Source organism: Staurois parvus, unplaced genomic scaffold (genome assembly GCF_062004578.1).
Source record: "Staurois parvus isolate SC_StPar_1 unplaced genomic scaffold, SC_StPar_1.0 ptg003715l, whole genome shotgun sequence".
NCBI lineage: Eukaryota > Metazoa > Chordata > Amphibia > Anura > Ranidae > Staurois > Staurois parvus.
The window spans coordinates 19,146-31,510 of NW_028321511.1; the positions used below are offsets into that span (position 1 = coordinate 19,146).

The window sequence follows — 12,365 nt, forward strand, 5'->3', positions numbered from 1 at the left end:
TTCTGTAACCTCGTCCTCCTCTCCTCCATTCTGTAACCTCGTCCTCCTCTCCTCCATTCCGTAACCTCGTCCTCCTCTCCTCCATTCCGTAACCTCGTCCTCCTCTCCTCCATTCCATAACCTCGTCCTCCTCTCCTCCATTCCGTAACCTCGTCCTCCTCTCCTCCATTCTGTAACCTCGTCCCTTTTCCTCTATAATGTACTGTACACTCTTCTCCTTTACACTGCCTTGTCAGCCCTCCTGTTTTGTGACCCCCTCCCTCCTGTGTTGTGACCCCCTCCCTCCTGTTTTGTGACCCCCTCCCTCCTGTTTTGTGACCCCCTCCCTCCTGTTTTATGACCCCCTCCCTCCTGTTTTATGACCCCCTCTGGTTGATGAGGAGATGGAGAGATGAGGACAGCTGAGCTTGGACCGATTCTATTGAGGGGAAGGTGCAGTCACAGGGGAGAGGACGGGTCTTGCAGGGTTTGGGGTGCAGCGGAGAAGGTTCTAGGACCTCTCTGGACCTTCTTTAGAACCATGGTCTTCTGTTCTCCATTGACACACCGGATTGTCCGTCAGTGGCAGGCAGGGACAGAACTTCATCTGAGTGATGGGAAGACTCGGAGGTGGTCCGGCACCGTTGTGGGGTCACTGTCACCCTCATTCCTGTCCATTTATCTGTCATCGGGTTGTGTGACTCCAGAATCCAATCTCAGTCCCAGTGGGCGTGTTCAGTACTGACCCATGATCAGGACTACTTGTCAGGGGAGCTCTCCTCCGCAGAACTCTCCGGAACACAGACAGGAGAGGAAATGTCTGGAACTTCCATAAATGCCTTCAACACCAGTTCTGAAAGTTCAAGAGCACCGGTCACCACCACACAGCATCCCATCACACCCTCCACCACCACACCGCATCCCATCACGCCCTCCACCACCACACCGCATCCCATCACACCCTCCACCACCACACCGCATCCCATCACACCCTCCACCACCACACCGCATCCCATCACACCCTCCACCACCACACCGCATCCCATCACACCCTCCACCACCACATTTCTGTGACATCATAACTACAACACCCACTACTGGCTGAGAGAGATCACGTGACATTGTAAAGTGACAGCTTCCCCTACACTGGCTGAGAGGGATCACGTGACATTGTAAAGTGACAGCTTCCCCTACACTGGCTGAGAGGGATCACGTGACATTGTAAAGTGACAGCTTCCCCTACACTGGCTGAGAGGGATCACGTGACATTGTACAGTGACAGCTTCCACTACACTGGCTGAGAGGGATCACGTGACATTGTAAAGTGACAGCTTCCACTACACTGGCTGAGAGGGATCACGTGACATTGTAAAGTGACAGCTTCCACTACACTGGCTGAGAGGGATCACGTGACATTGTACAGTGACAGCTTCCACTACACTGGCTGAGAGGGATCACGTGACATTGTACAGTGACAGCTTCCACTACACTGGCTGAGAGGGATCACGTGACATTGTACAGTGACAGCTTCCCCTACACTGGCTGAGAGGGATCACGTGACATTGTAAAGTGACAGCTTCCCCTACACTGGCTGAGAGGGATCACGTGACGTTGTACAGTGACAGCTTCCACTACACTGGCTGAGAGGGATCACGTGACATTGTAAAGTGACAGCTTCCCCTACACTGGCTGAGAGGGATCACGTGACGTTGTACAGTGACAGCTTCCACTACACTGGCTGAGAGGGATCACGTGACATTGTAAAGTGACAGCTTCCACTACACTGGCTGAGAGGGATCACGTTGTGATGGATTTGGTAAAATGCCTATTTCGTTTCCTATTGAATATATATATACGCTATTTCTATAAGTTATATAAATATTTACTTTTATACTTTAATACATATGTTGTGTGAATATTTTCTGCCTGCTGGGCTTTGTGGTACTTTAAGAAATCCTTGCTTAAGAAATATTTGCTCACAGGAACAGACCCCCTCCCATCGTGTGATTTGGAAGACAAAAGAATGTTTTTCTCTTTTTAAGATAAGACTGAAGAAGATCACACCTATACCATGACGGAGATTGTTTTCCTGTAAAGTGACCAATCAAAGACTAATATAATGCTGATGCTGTTATCACGTGATGTTCCCATCATTTTTTATATATAAGCTCACGGTTTCATTTCAATAAATTAGAGAGAAGTTTTCACAGACCAAAGGTGTCAGTGTGAGTTTCTTTATGTGCGCACATTCCACAAGCTGGCCAGCGTCATAAATTTTGGACAGGAACAGATAAGCACTGGATGATTAAGTCCATGACTAAAACAACGTGACATTGTAAAGTGACAGCTTCCCCTACACTGGCTGAGAGGGATCACGTGACATTGTAAAGTGACAGCTTCCACTACACTGGCTGAGAGGGATCACGTGACATTGTAAAGTGACAGCTTCCCCTACGCTGGCTGAGAGGGATCACGTGACATTGTACAGTGACAGCTTCCCCTACGCTGGCTGAGAGGGATCACGTGACATTGTACAGTGACAGCTTCCCCTACACTGGCTGAGAGGGATCACGTGACATTGTAAAGTGACAGCTTCCACTACACTGGCTGAGAGGGATCACGTGACATTGTAAAGTGACAGCTTCCCCTACGCTGGCTGAGAGGGATCACGTGACATTGTACAGTGACAGCTTCCCCTACGCTGGCTGAGAGGGATCACGTGACATTGTACAGTGACAGCTTCCCCTACACTGGCTGAGAGGGATCACGTGACATTGTAAAGTGACAGCTTCCACTACACTGGCTGAGAGGGATCACGTGACATTGTACAGTGACAGCTTCCCCTACACTGGCTGAGAGGGATCACGTGACATTGTAAAGTGACAGCTTCCCCTACACTGGCTGAGAGAGATCACGTGACATTGTAAAGTGACAGCTTCCACTACACTGGCTGAGAGGGATCACATGACATAACAGTACCAGCAATGGCTCTGAGTGATCATGTGACACAAGAGGGAGGTGCACTGTCTATAGTACACAGTGAAGAGAACCTGTCACGTACAATTTAGAAGTCTCTGAACTTGACAGAAGCATGAAACCAGTTTGATGTGTGCAGTGACAATGAAAGCTCCCATGTAGTGCTGTCCCAGCCGACCTCCCTGCCGTCCGGTTCAGTGATGTCACCAGGCTGAGACAATCTGCACATAAAAGGTTCTCTATGTTCTGTAACAAACTGACCTGAGACTTCTGTGTCCGCAGTGTCCAACGTTGGGGGGTCGTACAATCGGAGGTGACACAGGGCGGTGCTTTGCTGCTCCTCCTCCCCCGCCATGTGCTCTGCAGAAGGACATAAGTAAGGTGACTGATATCCTCCATCGTTCCCAATATACATTCCGTGTATTCTCCTCATTTCCCCAATTCTGATACCCCAGAGCAGGGCTGAAGGGGAAGCAGACACGCAATGAGGGCTTCCTTCATATGTGGAGATAGTAGAGGCAGGATATCTCACCAGACACAGACTGGCTGCACTATATACACCTTCATTGTCAGCCACTCAACAATAAATAGCTGCAATTATAATCAGTAAATATACTCAGACACAAACGTTATCAGAAAAAAAACACAAAACAAAAAAATCCCCCCCCCCCAAAAAAAAAAAAATCCCCCCACCACCCCAAAAAAAAAAAATAAACTGGGCAGACTTGGAGCACTGGGTCTTTTCTGCTGTCACTTTTCTATGTTTCTAATGAATTGTGGGTTTTTGTCCCTGGATAAGTGACGGGACGAGGTCCAAGACAAAAGGGTCGGAGTGCCTCCCTCTACCAAGACTAGGTGTGCCCAAGGCAGCTGCCTCTTCTGCCTCCCCCTCGGCCCAGCCCTGGTCTGGATATCTGTGTACACAGCCCCGGAGGAGATCTGTGCACCAGGTACAGGAGGGGAATCTTCTGTATTACCGGTGTGAACAGGTGAGTTGTTGGCCTGCGGGCGTGGAACGTCATAGATGTCAGAATCAGAACTGTGACTGCTGCCCTCACCTGAAACACACAGAAACAGATGATCCAGAGGGGTCTTTACCGTGCCCCTCCCCCAGCCCACACACATACAGATGTCTGGTAAAACACATCCATAACCTTCCTCTTACCAGTGTGGGGCGGCTGCGCAGAGCAGAATTGTGGAAGGACATTTGCAGCATCAGGACCACCATCATCATCACTCCCTGCAGAGAGAGGAGAGCAGGTCTGTCTACAGATCACACACTGCACAGGACCAATGTGGGGCTTCCCAAGGAAGGACCAATGTGGGGCTTCCCAAGGAGGGACCAATGTGAGGCTTCCCAAGGAAGGACCAATGTGAGGCTTCCCAAGGAAGGACCAATGTGAGGCTTCCCAAGGAAGGACCAATGTGGGGCTTCCCAAGGAAGGACCAATGTGAGGCTTCCCAAGGAAGGACCAATGTGAGGCTTCCCAAGGAAGGACCAATGTGGGGCTTCCCAAGGAAGGACCAATGTGGGGCTTCCCAAGGAAGGACCAATGTGAGGCTTCCCAAGGAAGGACCAATGCGGGGCTTCCCAAGGAAGGACCAATGCAAGGCTTCCCAAGGAAGGACCAATGCGAGGCTTCCCAAGGAAGGACCAATGTGAGGCTTCCCAAGGAAGGACCAATGTGGGGCTTCCCAAGGAAGGACCAATGTGGGGCTTCCCAAGGAAGGACCAATGTGGGGCTTCCCAAGGAACGACCAATGTGGGGCTTCCCAAGGAACGACCAATGTGGGGCTTCCCAAGGAAGGACCAATGTGAGGCTTCCCAAGGAACGACCAATGCAAGGCTTCCCAAGGAACGACCAATGTGGGGCTTCCCACATTTACATTTCACTTTTGTTTCATTTGATAATTGAAGAATTTCATTTTGCCATATTCGCTATGATGAACAGATTCATTTTTGGCATGTGTTTTATATACTCATTTGTATCAGAAGGATTCAATATTCTGAATCTGATCCGAATTCACTGTGAAGAATAGCTGGTTGTTATGGAGGGGGTGGCCGCCGCGTCCTTAACAACCACAACTCATCTGGTGTCAGGGAATTCCCTGCTGACAGCAGAATGTAAACAAGCAATGCTGGCTTAAAAAAACAAACAAAAAAAAACCCCACAAAACAAAAAACAGACCCTCTAGTTCTGGAAGGGTAACACCATGGAAAAATAAAAAAGAAAAAGAAAAGTGGCATGCGGTCCCCCAAGATCCATACCAGACTCTTAGCCAAGCATGCAGCCCAGGCTAGGTAAGGGGGCAGGACAAACGAGCGTTATTCCCCTCCCCCCGCCCCCAATATGGCCGTCAGTCGCGTGTAGGCCTTTATTTTTTTTTTCCAAGTCATCAGCTGTTGTTCATTGTGATTGACACTGGAACTTCGGAGAACATTGTTTTTGTTTTTTCTTTAATAAAGGACTTGTCAAAAACAGACTACTGTTGTTATTTATTTTCATACTTTTTTTTTTGGTGGAGGGGGGCTGGGATCTGGGGGCCCTTCTGTTAAAGGGGGATTCTAGATTCCAAGAAGCCCCTGCTGCAAACCCTGACAACCACCCCCCAGGGTTGTGGTAAGAGGCCCTTATCTCCACACCCCTCCCCCCAATGTTGGGGGCATGTGGCCTGGCATGGTTGGGGGGGTGTGACATCCATACTAATATATTAGTTAGTGAATGTCTGAAGTGTAAAGAATATGAGGAGGTGAGGTGAGGAGAGACAGATCTGGGTGTCATCAGCATAGAGATGGGAGGTTATCTACTGGCCCAGGAGGAGGTGTAGAGGGAGAATAAAAGGTGTCCAAGGAAAGAGCCTTGGTGGCCCCCATGGACAGAGGAAGAGAGGAAGAGGTCTACTTGTGGGTAACAACACTGATGGAGCTCAGAGATAGGTGGGAAGAGAACAGGGCAGAGGAGAGTCTAGGAGGACAAGAGAATGGAGTTTTCTTGGAAGAGAAGTAGATGGCCAACTGCATCAGAGCTACAGAAAGGTCTAATAGTATTGGAGTAGTGAGTGGTGGCCAGAATCTACAAATCTGTCCATGAAACAGAAAGCAGGCAACGTGCAAAATGTAAATGTTACAGTACCTTGGGATAGAGCTCACAAACCAAGAAGATGGCGGCAGTCGTGATCGGCGAGTGTGTAGACAGCAGTGCTAGGTGTCATGAGGGGGGTCTGCTTACCAGCCGGCTGTACTGCTCCTGGAGGCTGTTCAGAGAAGTCCTCCTTCAGACTGTTGTCTTCAATGACCACCTCTGGCTGACCTTCCTCCTTCAGACTGTTGTCTTCAATGACCACCTCTGGCTGACCTTCCTCCTTCAGACTGTTGTCTTCAATGGCCACCACTGGCTGCCCATCTGCGGAGGAGCAGCTGACCTTCTGGATCAGCTCAGGGATGTCATACCTACAATGAGGCCTCCCTGGTCAATGCTGGGTCCAGCACAGACTGTCAGAATCAGAATTGATATCATTATAAATTTTGTGTCTGTGATCTAAATTGTCCTCCACTTTACATAAATATGGCACTTCTTGTTCTCAGACATGGGCTATGGAGGGGTCAGGATCAATATGCAAACATCATTTACCTAGTTAATGTGATCCTGATCCCGGGAGATGCACACTAGAGTGATCCTGTGCCCGGATGATGCACACTAAAGTGATCCTGTGCCCGGATGATGCACACTAAAGTGATCCTGATCCAGGGTGATGCACACTAAAGTGATCCTGTGCCCGGATGATGCACACTAAAGTGATCCTGTGCCCGGGTGATGCACACTAAAGTGATTCTGATCCCGGGTGATGCACACTAAAGTGATCCTGTGCCCGGGTGATGCACACTAAAGTGATCCTGTGCCCGGGTGATGCACACTAAAGTGATCCTGTGCCCGGATGATGCACACTAAAGTGATCCTGTGCCCAGGTGATGCACACTAAAGTGATTCTGATCCCGGGTGATGCACACTAAAGTGATCCTGTGCCCGGATGATGCACACTAAAGTGATCCTGTGCCCGGATGATGCACACTAAAGTGATCCTGTGCCCGGATGATGCACACTAAAGTGATCCTGTGCCCGGATGATGCACACTAAAGTGATCCTGTGCCCGGATGATGCACACTAAAGTGATCCTGTGCCCGGGTGATGCACACTAAAGTGATCCTGTGCCTGGATGATGCACACTAAAGTTATCCTGTGCCCGGGTGATACACACTAAAGTTATCCTGTGCCCGGGTGATGCACACTAAAGTGATCCTGTGCCCGGATGATGCACACTAAAGTGATCCTGTGCCCGGGTGATGCACACTAAAGTGATCCTGTGCCCGGATGATGCACACTAAAAGTGATTCTGATCCCGGATGATGCACACTAAAGTGATCCTGTGCCCGGATGATGCACACTAAAGTGATCCTGATCCCGGGTGATGCACACTAAAGTGATCCTGTGCCCGGATGATGCACACTAAAGTGATCCTGATCCCGGATGATGCACACTAAAGTTATCCTGTGCCCGGATGATGCACACTAAAGTGATCCTGTGCCCGGGTGATGCACACTAAAGTGATCCTGATCCCAGGTGATGCACACTAAAGTGATTCTGATCCCGGGTGATGCACACTAAAGTAATCCTGTGCCCGGATGATGCACACTAAAGTGATTCTGATCCCGGATGATGCACACTAAAGTGATTCTGATCTCGGATGATGCACACTAAAGTGATTCTAATCACGGATGATGCACATTCAAGTGATTCTGATCCCGGATGATGCACACTAAAGTGATCCTGTGCCCGGATGATGCACACTAAAGTGATCCTGTGCCCGGATGATGCACACTAAAGTGATCCTGTGCCCGGATGATGCACACTAAAGTGATCCTGTGCCCGGATGATGCACACTAAAGTGATTCTGATCCCGGATGATGCACACTAAAGTGATTCTGATCTCGGATGATGCACACTAAAGTGATTCTGATCCCGGATGATGCACACTAAAGTGATTCTGATCCCGGATGATGCACACTAAAGTGATTCTGATCCCGGATGATGCACACTAAAGTGATCCTGTGCCCGGATGATGCACACTAAAGTGATTCTGATCCCGGATGATGCACACTAAAGTGATCCTGTGCCCGGATGATGCACACTAAAGTGATCTTGTGCCCCCACACCTGAATCCCAATTTTCATAACATGTTGTCCACCATGTACTTGTGGGTGTGGCCAAAACATGGGTGTGGTCAATAAAAAGGGGGTTGTCTCACCAACCTTTTCCCTATGCATTGCTATGGTACAATAAAGTGCCTGGGGCACACAAGAGATTGGTGGAGTAAAACAATCCTCATAGCTGGTGGTGGTGTCAGTGGCAGCAATGATAACCTTCAGCACCGGTATCAGTGCCAGCAATAGTCTCAGTGGCTGGTGGCCAGTGAACCAATAAGGAGAGAGTGGGAGGCGGGGACGAGCTGTGCTATGTGTGTAAATGGACAATGTCCAGTCACACCACCGGCTCAGAAGTAAGCCTGACCCCATGGCAAGACGGGAGGAGCCAGGAACACTGGTGGGCGGAGACCCCCCCACCAAAAAAAAAAAAGAAGATTGAGGTTGCTGTGTGCAAAACCATTACCCAGAGCAGGTGAGTGTGACGTTCCTTATCCCCTCTTCTATATGACAACCTTTAGAATGACTTTTACCCGTCCACAGTGCAAACCAGCAGGAAGCAGGGAAATGTACAGGAGCCCAATGATCCGTGTATTCGGGGAAGATCCCGATGTTCAGCTTCATGGTTTGACAGATGAAGAGGTCATGGATGCAATTGTGCAGAAATGATTTCTGGGATTTGGCAGATTTTATCAGCTAGACATCATCTGCTCACAACTGTATATAAAGAGACAGGTGTCATGTGTGTCCTGTGTGCCACCTGTGTATCACCTGTGTCCTGTGTGCCACCTGTGTCCTGTGTATCACCTGTGTCCTGTGTGCCACCTGTGTATCACCTGTGTTCTGTGTGCCACCTGTGTATCACCTGTGTCCTGTGTGCCACCTGTGTGTCACCTGTGTCCTGTGTGCCACCTGTGTATCACCTGTGTTCTGTGTGCCACCTGTGTGCCACCTGTGTCCTGTGTGCCACCTGTGTGTCACCTGTGTCCTGTGTGCCACCTGTGTATCACCTGTGTTCTGTGTGTCACCTGTGTATCACCTGTGTCCTGTGTGCCACCTGTGTCCTGTGTGCCACCTGTGTGTCACCTGTGTCCTGTGTGCCACCTGTGTGCCACCTGTGTTCTGTGTGTCACCTGTGTCTTGTGTACCACCTGTGTCCTGTGTGCCACCTGTGTATCACCTGTGTCCTGTGTGCCACCTGTGTCCTGTGTGCCACCTGTGTGCCACCTGTGTCCTGTGTGCCACCTGTGTGTCTCCTGTGTCCTGTGTGCCACCTGTGTATCACCTGTGTGCCACCTGTGTCCTGTGTGCCACCTGTGTCCTGTGTGCCACCTGTGTGTCACCTGTGTGCCACCTGTGTATCACCTGTGTGCCACCTGTGTATCACCTGTGTTCTGTGTATCACCTGTGTCCTGTGTGCCACCTGTGTCCTGTGTACCACCTGTGTATCACCTGTGTCCTGTGTGCCACCTGTGTATCACATGTGTCCTGTGTATCACCTGTGTCCTGTGTGCCACCTGTGTCCTGTGTGCCACCTGTGTCCTGTGTGCCACCTGTGTCCTGTGTATCACCTGTGTCCTGTGTGCCACCTGTGTCCTGTGTGCCACCTGTGTGCCACCTGTGTCCTGTGTGCCACCTGTGTCCTGTGTGCCACCTGTGTATCACCTGTGTCCCACCTGTGTATCACCTGTGTCCCACCTATGTCATGTGTGCCACCTGTGTATCACCTGTGTCCTGTGTGCCACCTGAGTACCACCTGTGTATCACCTGTGTCCTGTGTGCCACCTGTGTATCACCTGTGTCCTGTGTGCCACCTGTGTATCACCTGTGTCCTGTGTGCCACCTGTGTATCACCTGTGTCCTGTGTGCAACCTGTGTCCTGTGTGCCACCTGTGTATCACCTGTGTTCTGTGTGCCACCTGTGTATCACCTGTGTCCTGTGTGCCACCTGTGTGTCACCTGTGTCCTGTGTGCCACCTGTGTATCACCTGTGTTCTGTGTGCCACCTGTGTGCCACCTGTGTCCTGTGTGCCACCTGTGTGTCACCTGTGTCCTGTGTGCCACCTGTGTATCACCTGTGTTCTGTGTGTCACCTGTGTATCACCTGTGTCCTGTGTGCCACCTGTGTCCTGTGTGCCACCTGTGTGTCACCTGTGTCCTGTGTGCCACCTGTGTGCCACCTGTGTTCTGTGTGTCACCTGTGTCTTGTGTACCACCTGTGTCCTGTGTGCCACCTGTGTATCACCTGTGTCCTGTGTGCCACCTGTGTCCTGTGTGCCACCTGTGTGCCACCTGTGTCCTGTGTGCCACCTGTGTGTCTCCTGTGTCCTGTGTGCCACCTGTGTATCACCTGTGTGCCACCTGTGTCCTGTGTGCCACCTGTGTCCTGTGTGCCACCTGTGTGTCACCTGTGTGCCACCTGTGTATCACCTGTGTGCCACCTGTGTATCACCTGTGTTCTGTGTATCACCTGTGTCCTGTGTGCCACCTGTGTCCTGTGTACCACCTGTGTATCACCTGTGTCCTGTGTGCCACCTGTGTATCACATGTGTCCTGTGTATCACCTGTGTCCTGTGTGCCACCTGTGTCCTGTGTGCCACCTGTGTCCTGTGTGCCACCTGTGTCCTGTGTATCACCTGTGTCCTGTGTGCCACCTGTGTCCTGTGTGCCACCTGTGTGCCACCTGTGTCCTGTGTGCCACCTGTGTCCTGTGTGCCACCTGTGTATCACCTGTGTCCCACCTGTGTATCACCTGTGTCCCACCTATGTCATGTGTGCCACCTGTGTATCACCTGTGTCCTGTGTGCCACCTGAGTACCACCTGTGTATCACCTGTGTCCTGTGTGCCACCTGTGTATCACCTGTGTCCTGTGTGCCACCTGTGTATCACCTGTGTCCTGTGTGCCACCTGTGTATCACCTGTGTCCTGTGTGCAACCTGTGTCCTGTGTGCCACCTGTGTATCACCTGTGTGCCACCTGTGTCCTGTGTGCCACCTGTGTATCACCTGTGTCCTGTGTATCACCTGTGTATCACCTGTGTCCTGTGTGCAACCTGTGTCCTGTGTGCCACCTGTGTATCACCTGTGTGCCACCTGTGTCCTGTGTGCCACCTGTGTATCACCTGTGTCCTGTGTATCACCTGTGTCCTGTGTGCCACCTGTGTATCACCTGTGTCCTGTGTATCACCTGTGTCCTGTGTATCACCTGTGTATCACCTGTGTCCTGTGTATCACCTGTGTATCACCTGTGTCCTACCTGTGTCCCATGTACATCCTGTGTGTTATCTGTGTCACCTGTGCCCAGTGTTCTCTGTACCGCACACAGGACTATGTCAGAGCTATACAGACTGATGGTAATCTATAACTGACAAAGAATGGGGTACCAGGTACAGGAGGACTTGTACCGGCCGGGTCCTGGCAGCTGCATGGACTTCCACAGGAGTTTTATCCACACGTCCCGCAGATCCGCAGACTCAGCGCTCTGTAAAGATATAGAGACCTGTATATTAATCTGCTGCTGGAGTCCATCCATGACAGACAACATGGTGTGTCCCCGGCTCCCAGGGGCTCCTCGGATGGTATCTGGGGGCCAAACATAATGGTGATGAGCTGCTGAACCTCCACTGTGTACACAGCTCCACTCATCTCCTTCATGGTGGTGTACACGTCAGAGGGCAGGCTGTATATACTGTATATGGGGTAGAAGGACACAAATACTCACACAAAGTCTGCTGCCTCACTGCCAATTTGCAGTTCATCTGATCCCTCTTCATACATTCTGCAGTATACGGAAAGTCGCTCTTTGCTGTGAAAATCAACTCATTCCTGGAAAAAACATTTGCGCTGCATTTCAGCCACAAAAGGACCAGCTGACACCATGTCGGTGATTATCTCGGTAACACGGGTGTCAGTGTTGATGAGGACAAGGCTGGAGATCGCTCTGTCATGCTGATTGAGATAGAAGAACAGACTGAGAGCTTTATAAGGAGGGTGGTGCTTGAAATCATTGTTCTTCCTCTGTTAACCATGGCTACCTCCAAGGAAACACACAGAGTCATCATTGCTTTGCACAAAAAGAGATTCCCAGACCAGGTTATTGCTGCTACTAAGATTGCACCTAAATCCACCATTTGTTGGATCATCAAGAAGTCCAGCAAGTGCCAGGACCGTCTCCTAAAGTGGATCCAGCTGCGGGATCGGGGCACCACCA

General features: G+C 50.6%; 1 protein-coding gene across 1 annotated transcript in view; it reads right to left on the bottom strand.

The window, feature by feature from the left end:
• Nucleotides 1-327: 327 nt before the first annotated feature.
• Nucleotides 328-12,365, bottom strand: part of LOC149427494 (uncharacterized) — a 30,084-nt gene continuing 18,046 nt past the window's right edge. Inside the window, exons 5-10 of the mRNA XM_089667969.1 lie at nt 11,539-11,636; nt 6,186-6,406; nt 4,121-4,438; nt 3,933-4,013; nt 3,217-3,315; nt 328-832 (exon numbers count right to left, since the gene is read on the bottom strand). Of these exons, the coding sequence (XP_089524095.1) occupies nt 738-832; nt 3,217-3,315; nt 3,933-4,013; nt 4,121-4,438; nt 6,186-6,406; nt 11,539-11,636 (912 nt within the window). The 3' untranslated portion in view covers nt 328-737. The remainder of the gene's footprint in view (nt 833-3,216; nt 3,316-3,932; nt 4,014-4,120; nt 4,439-6,185; nt 6,407-11,538; nt 11,637-12,365) is intronic.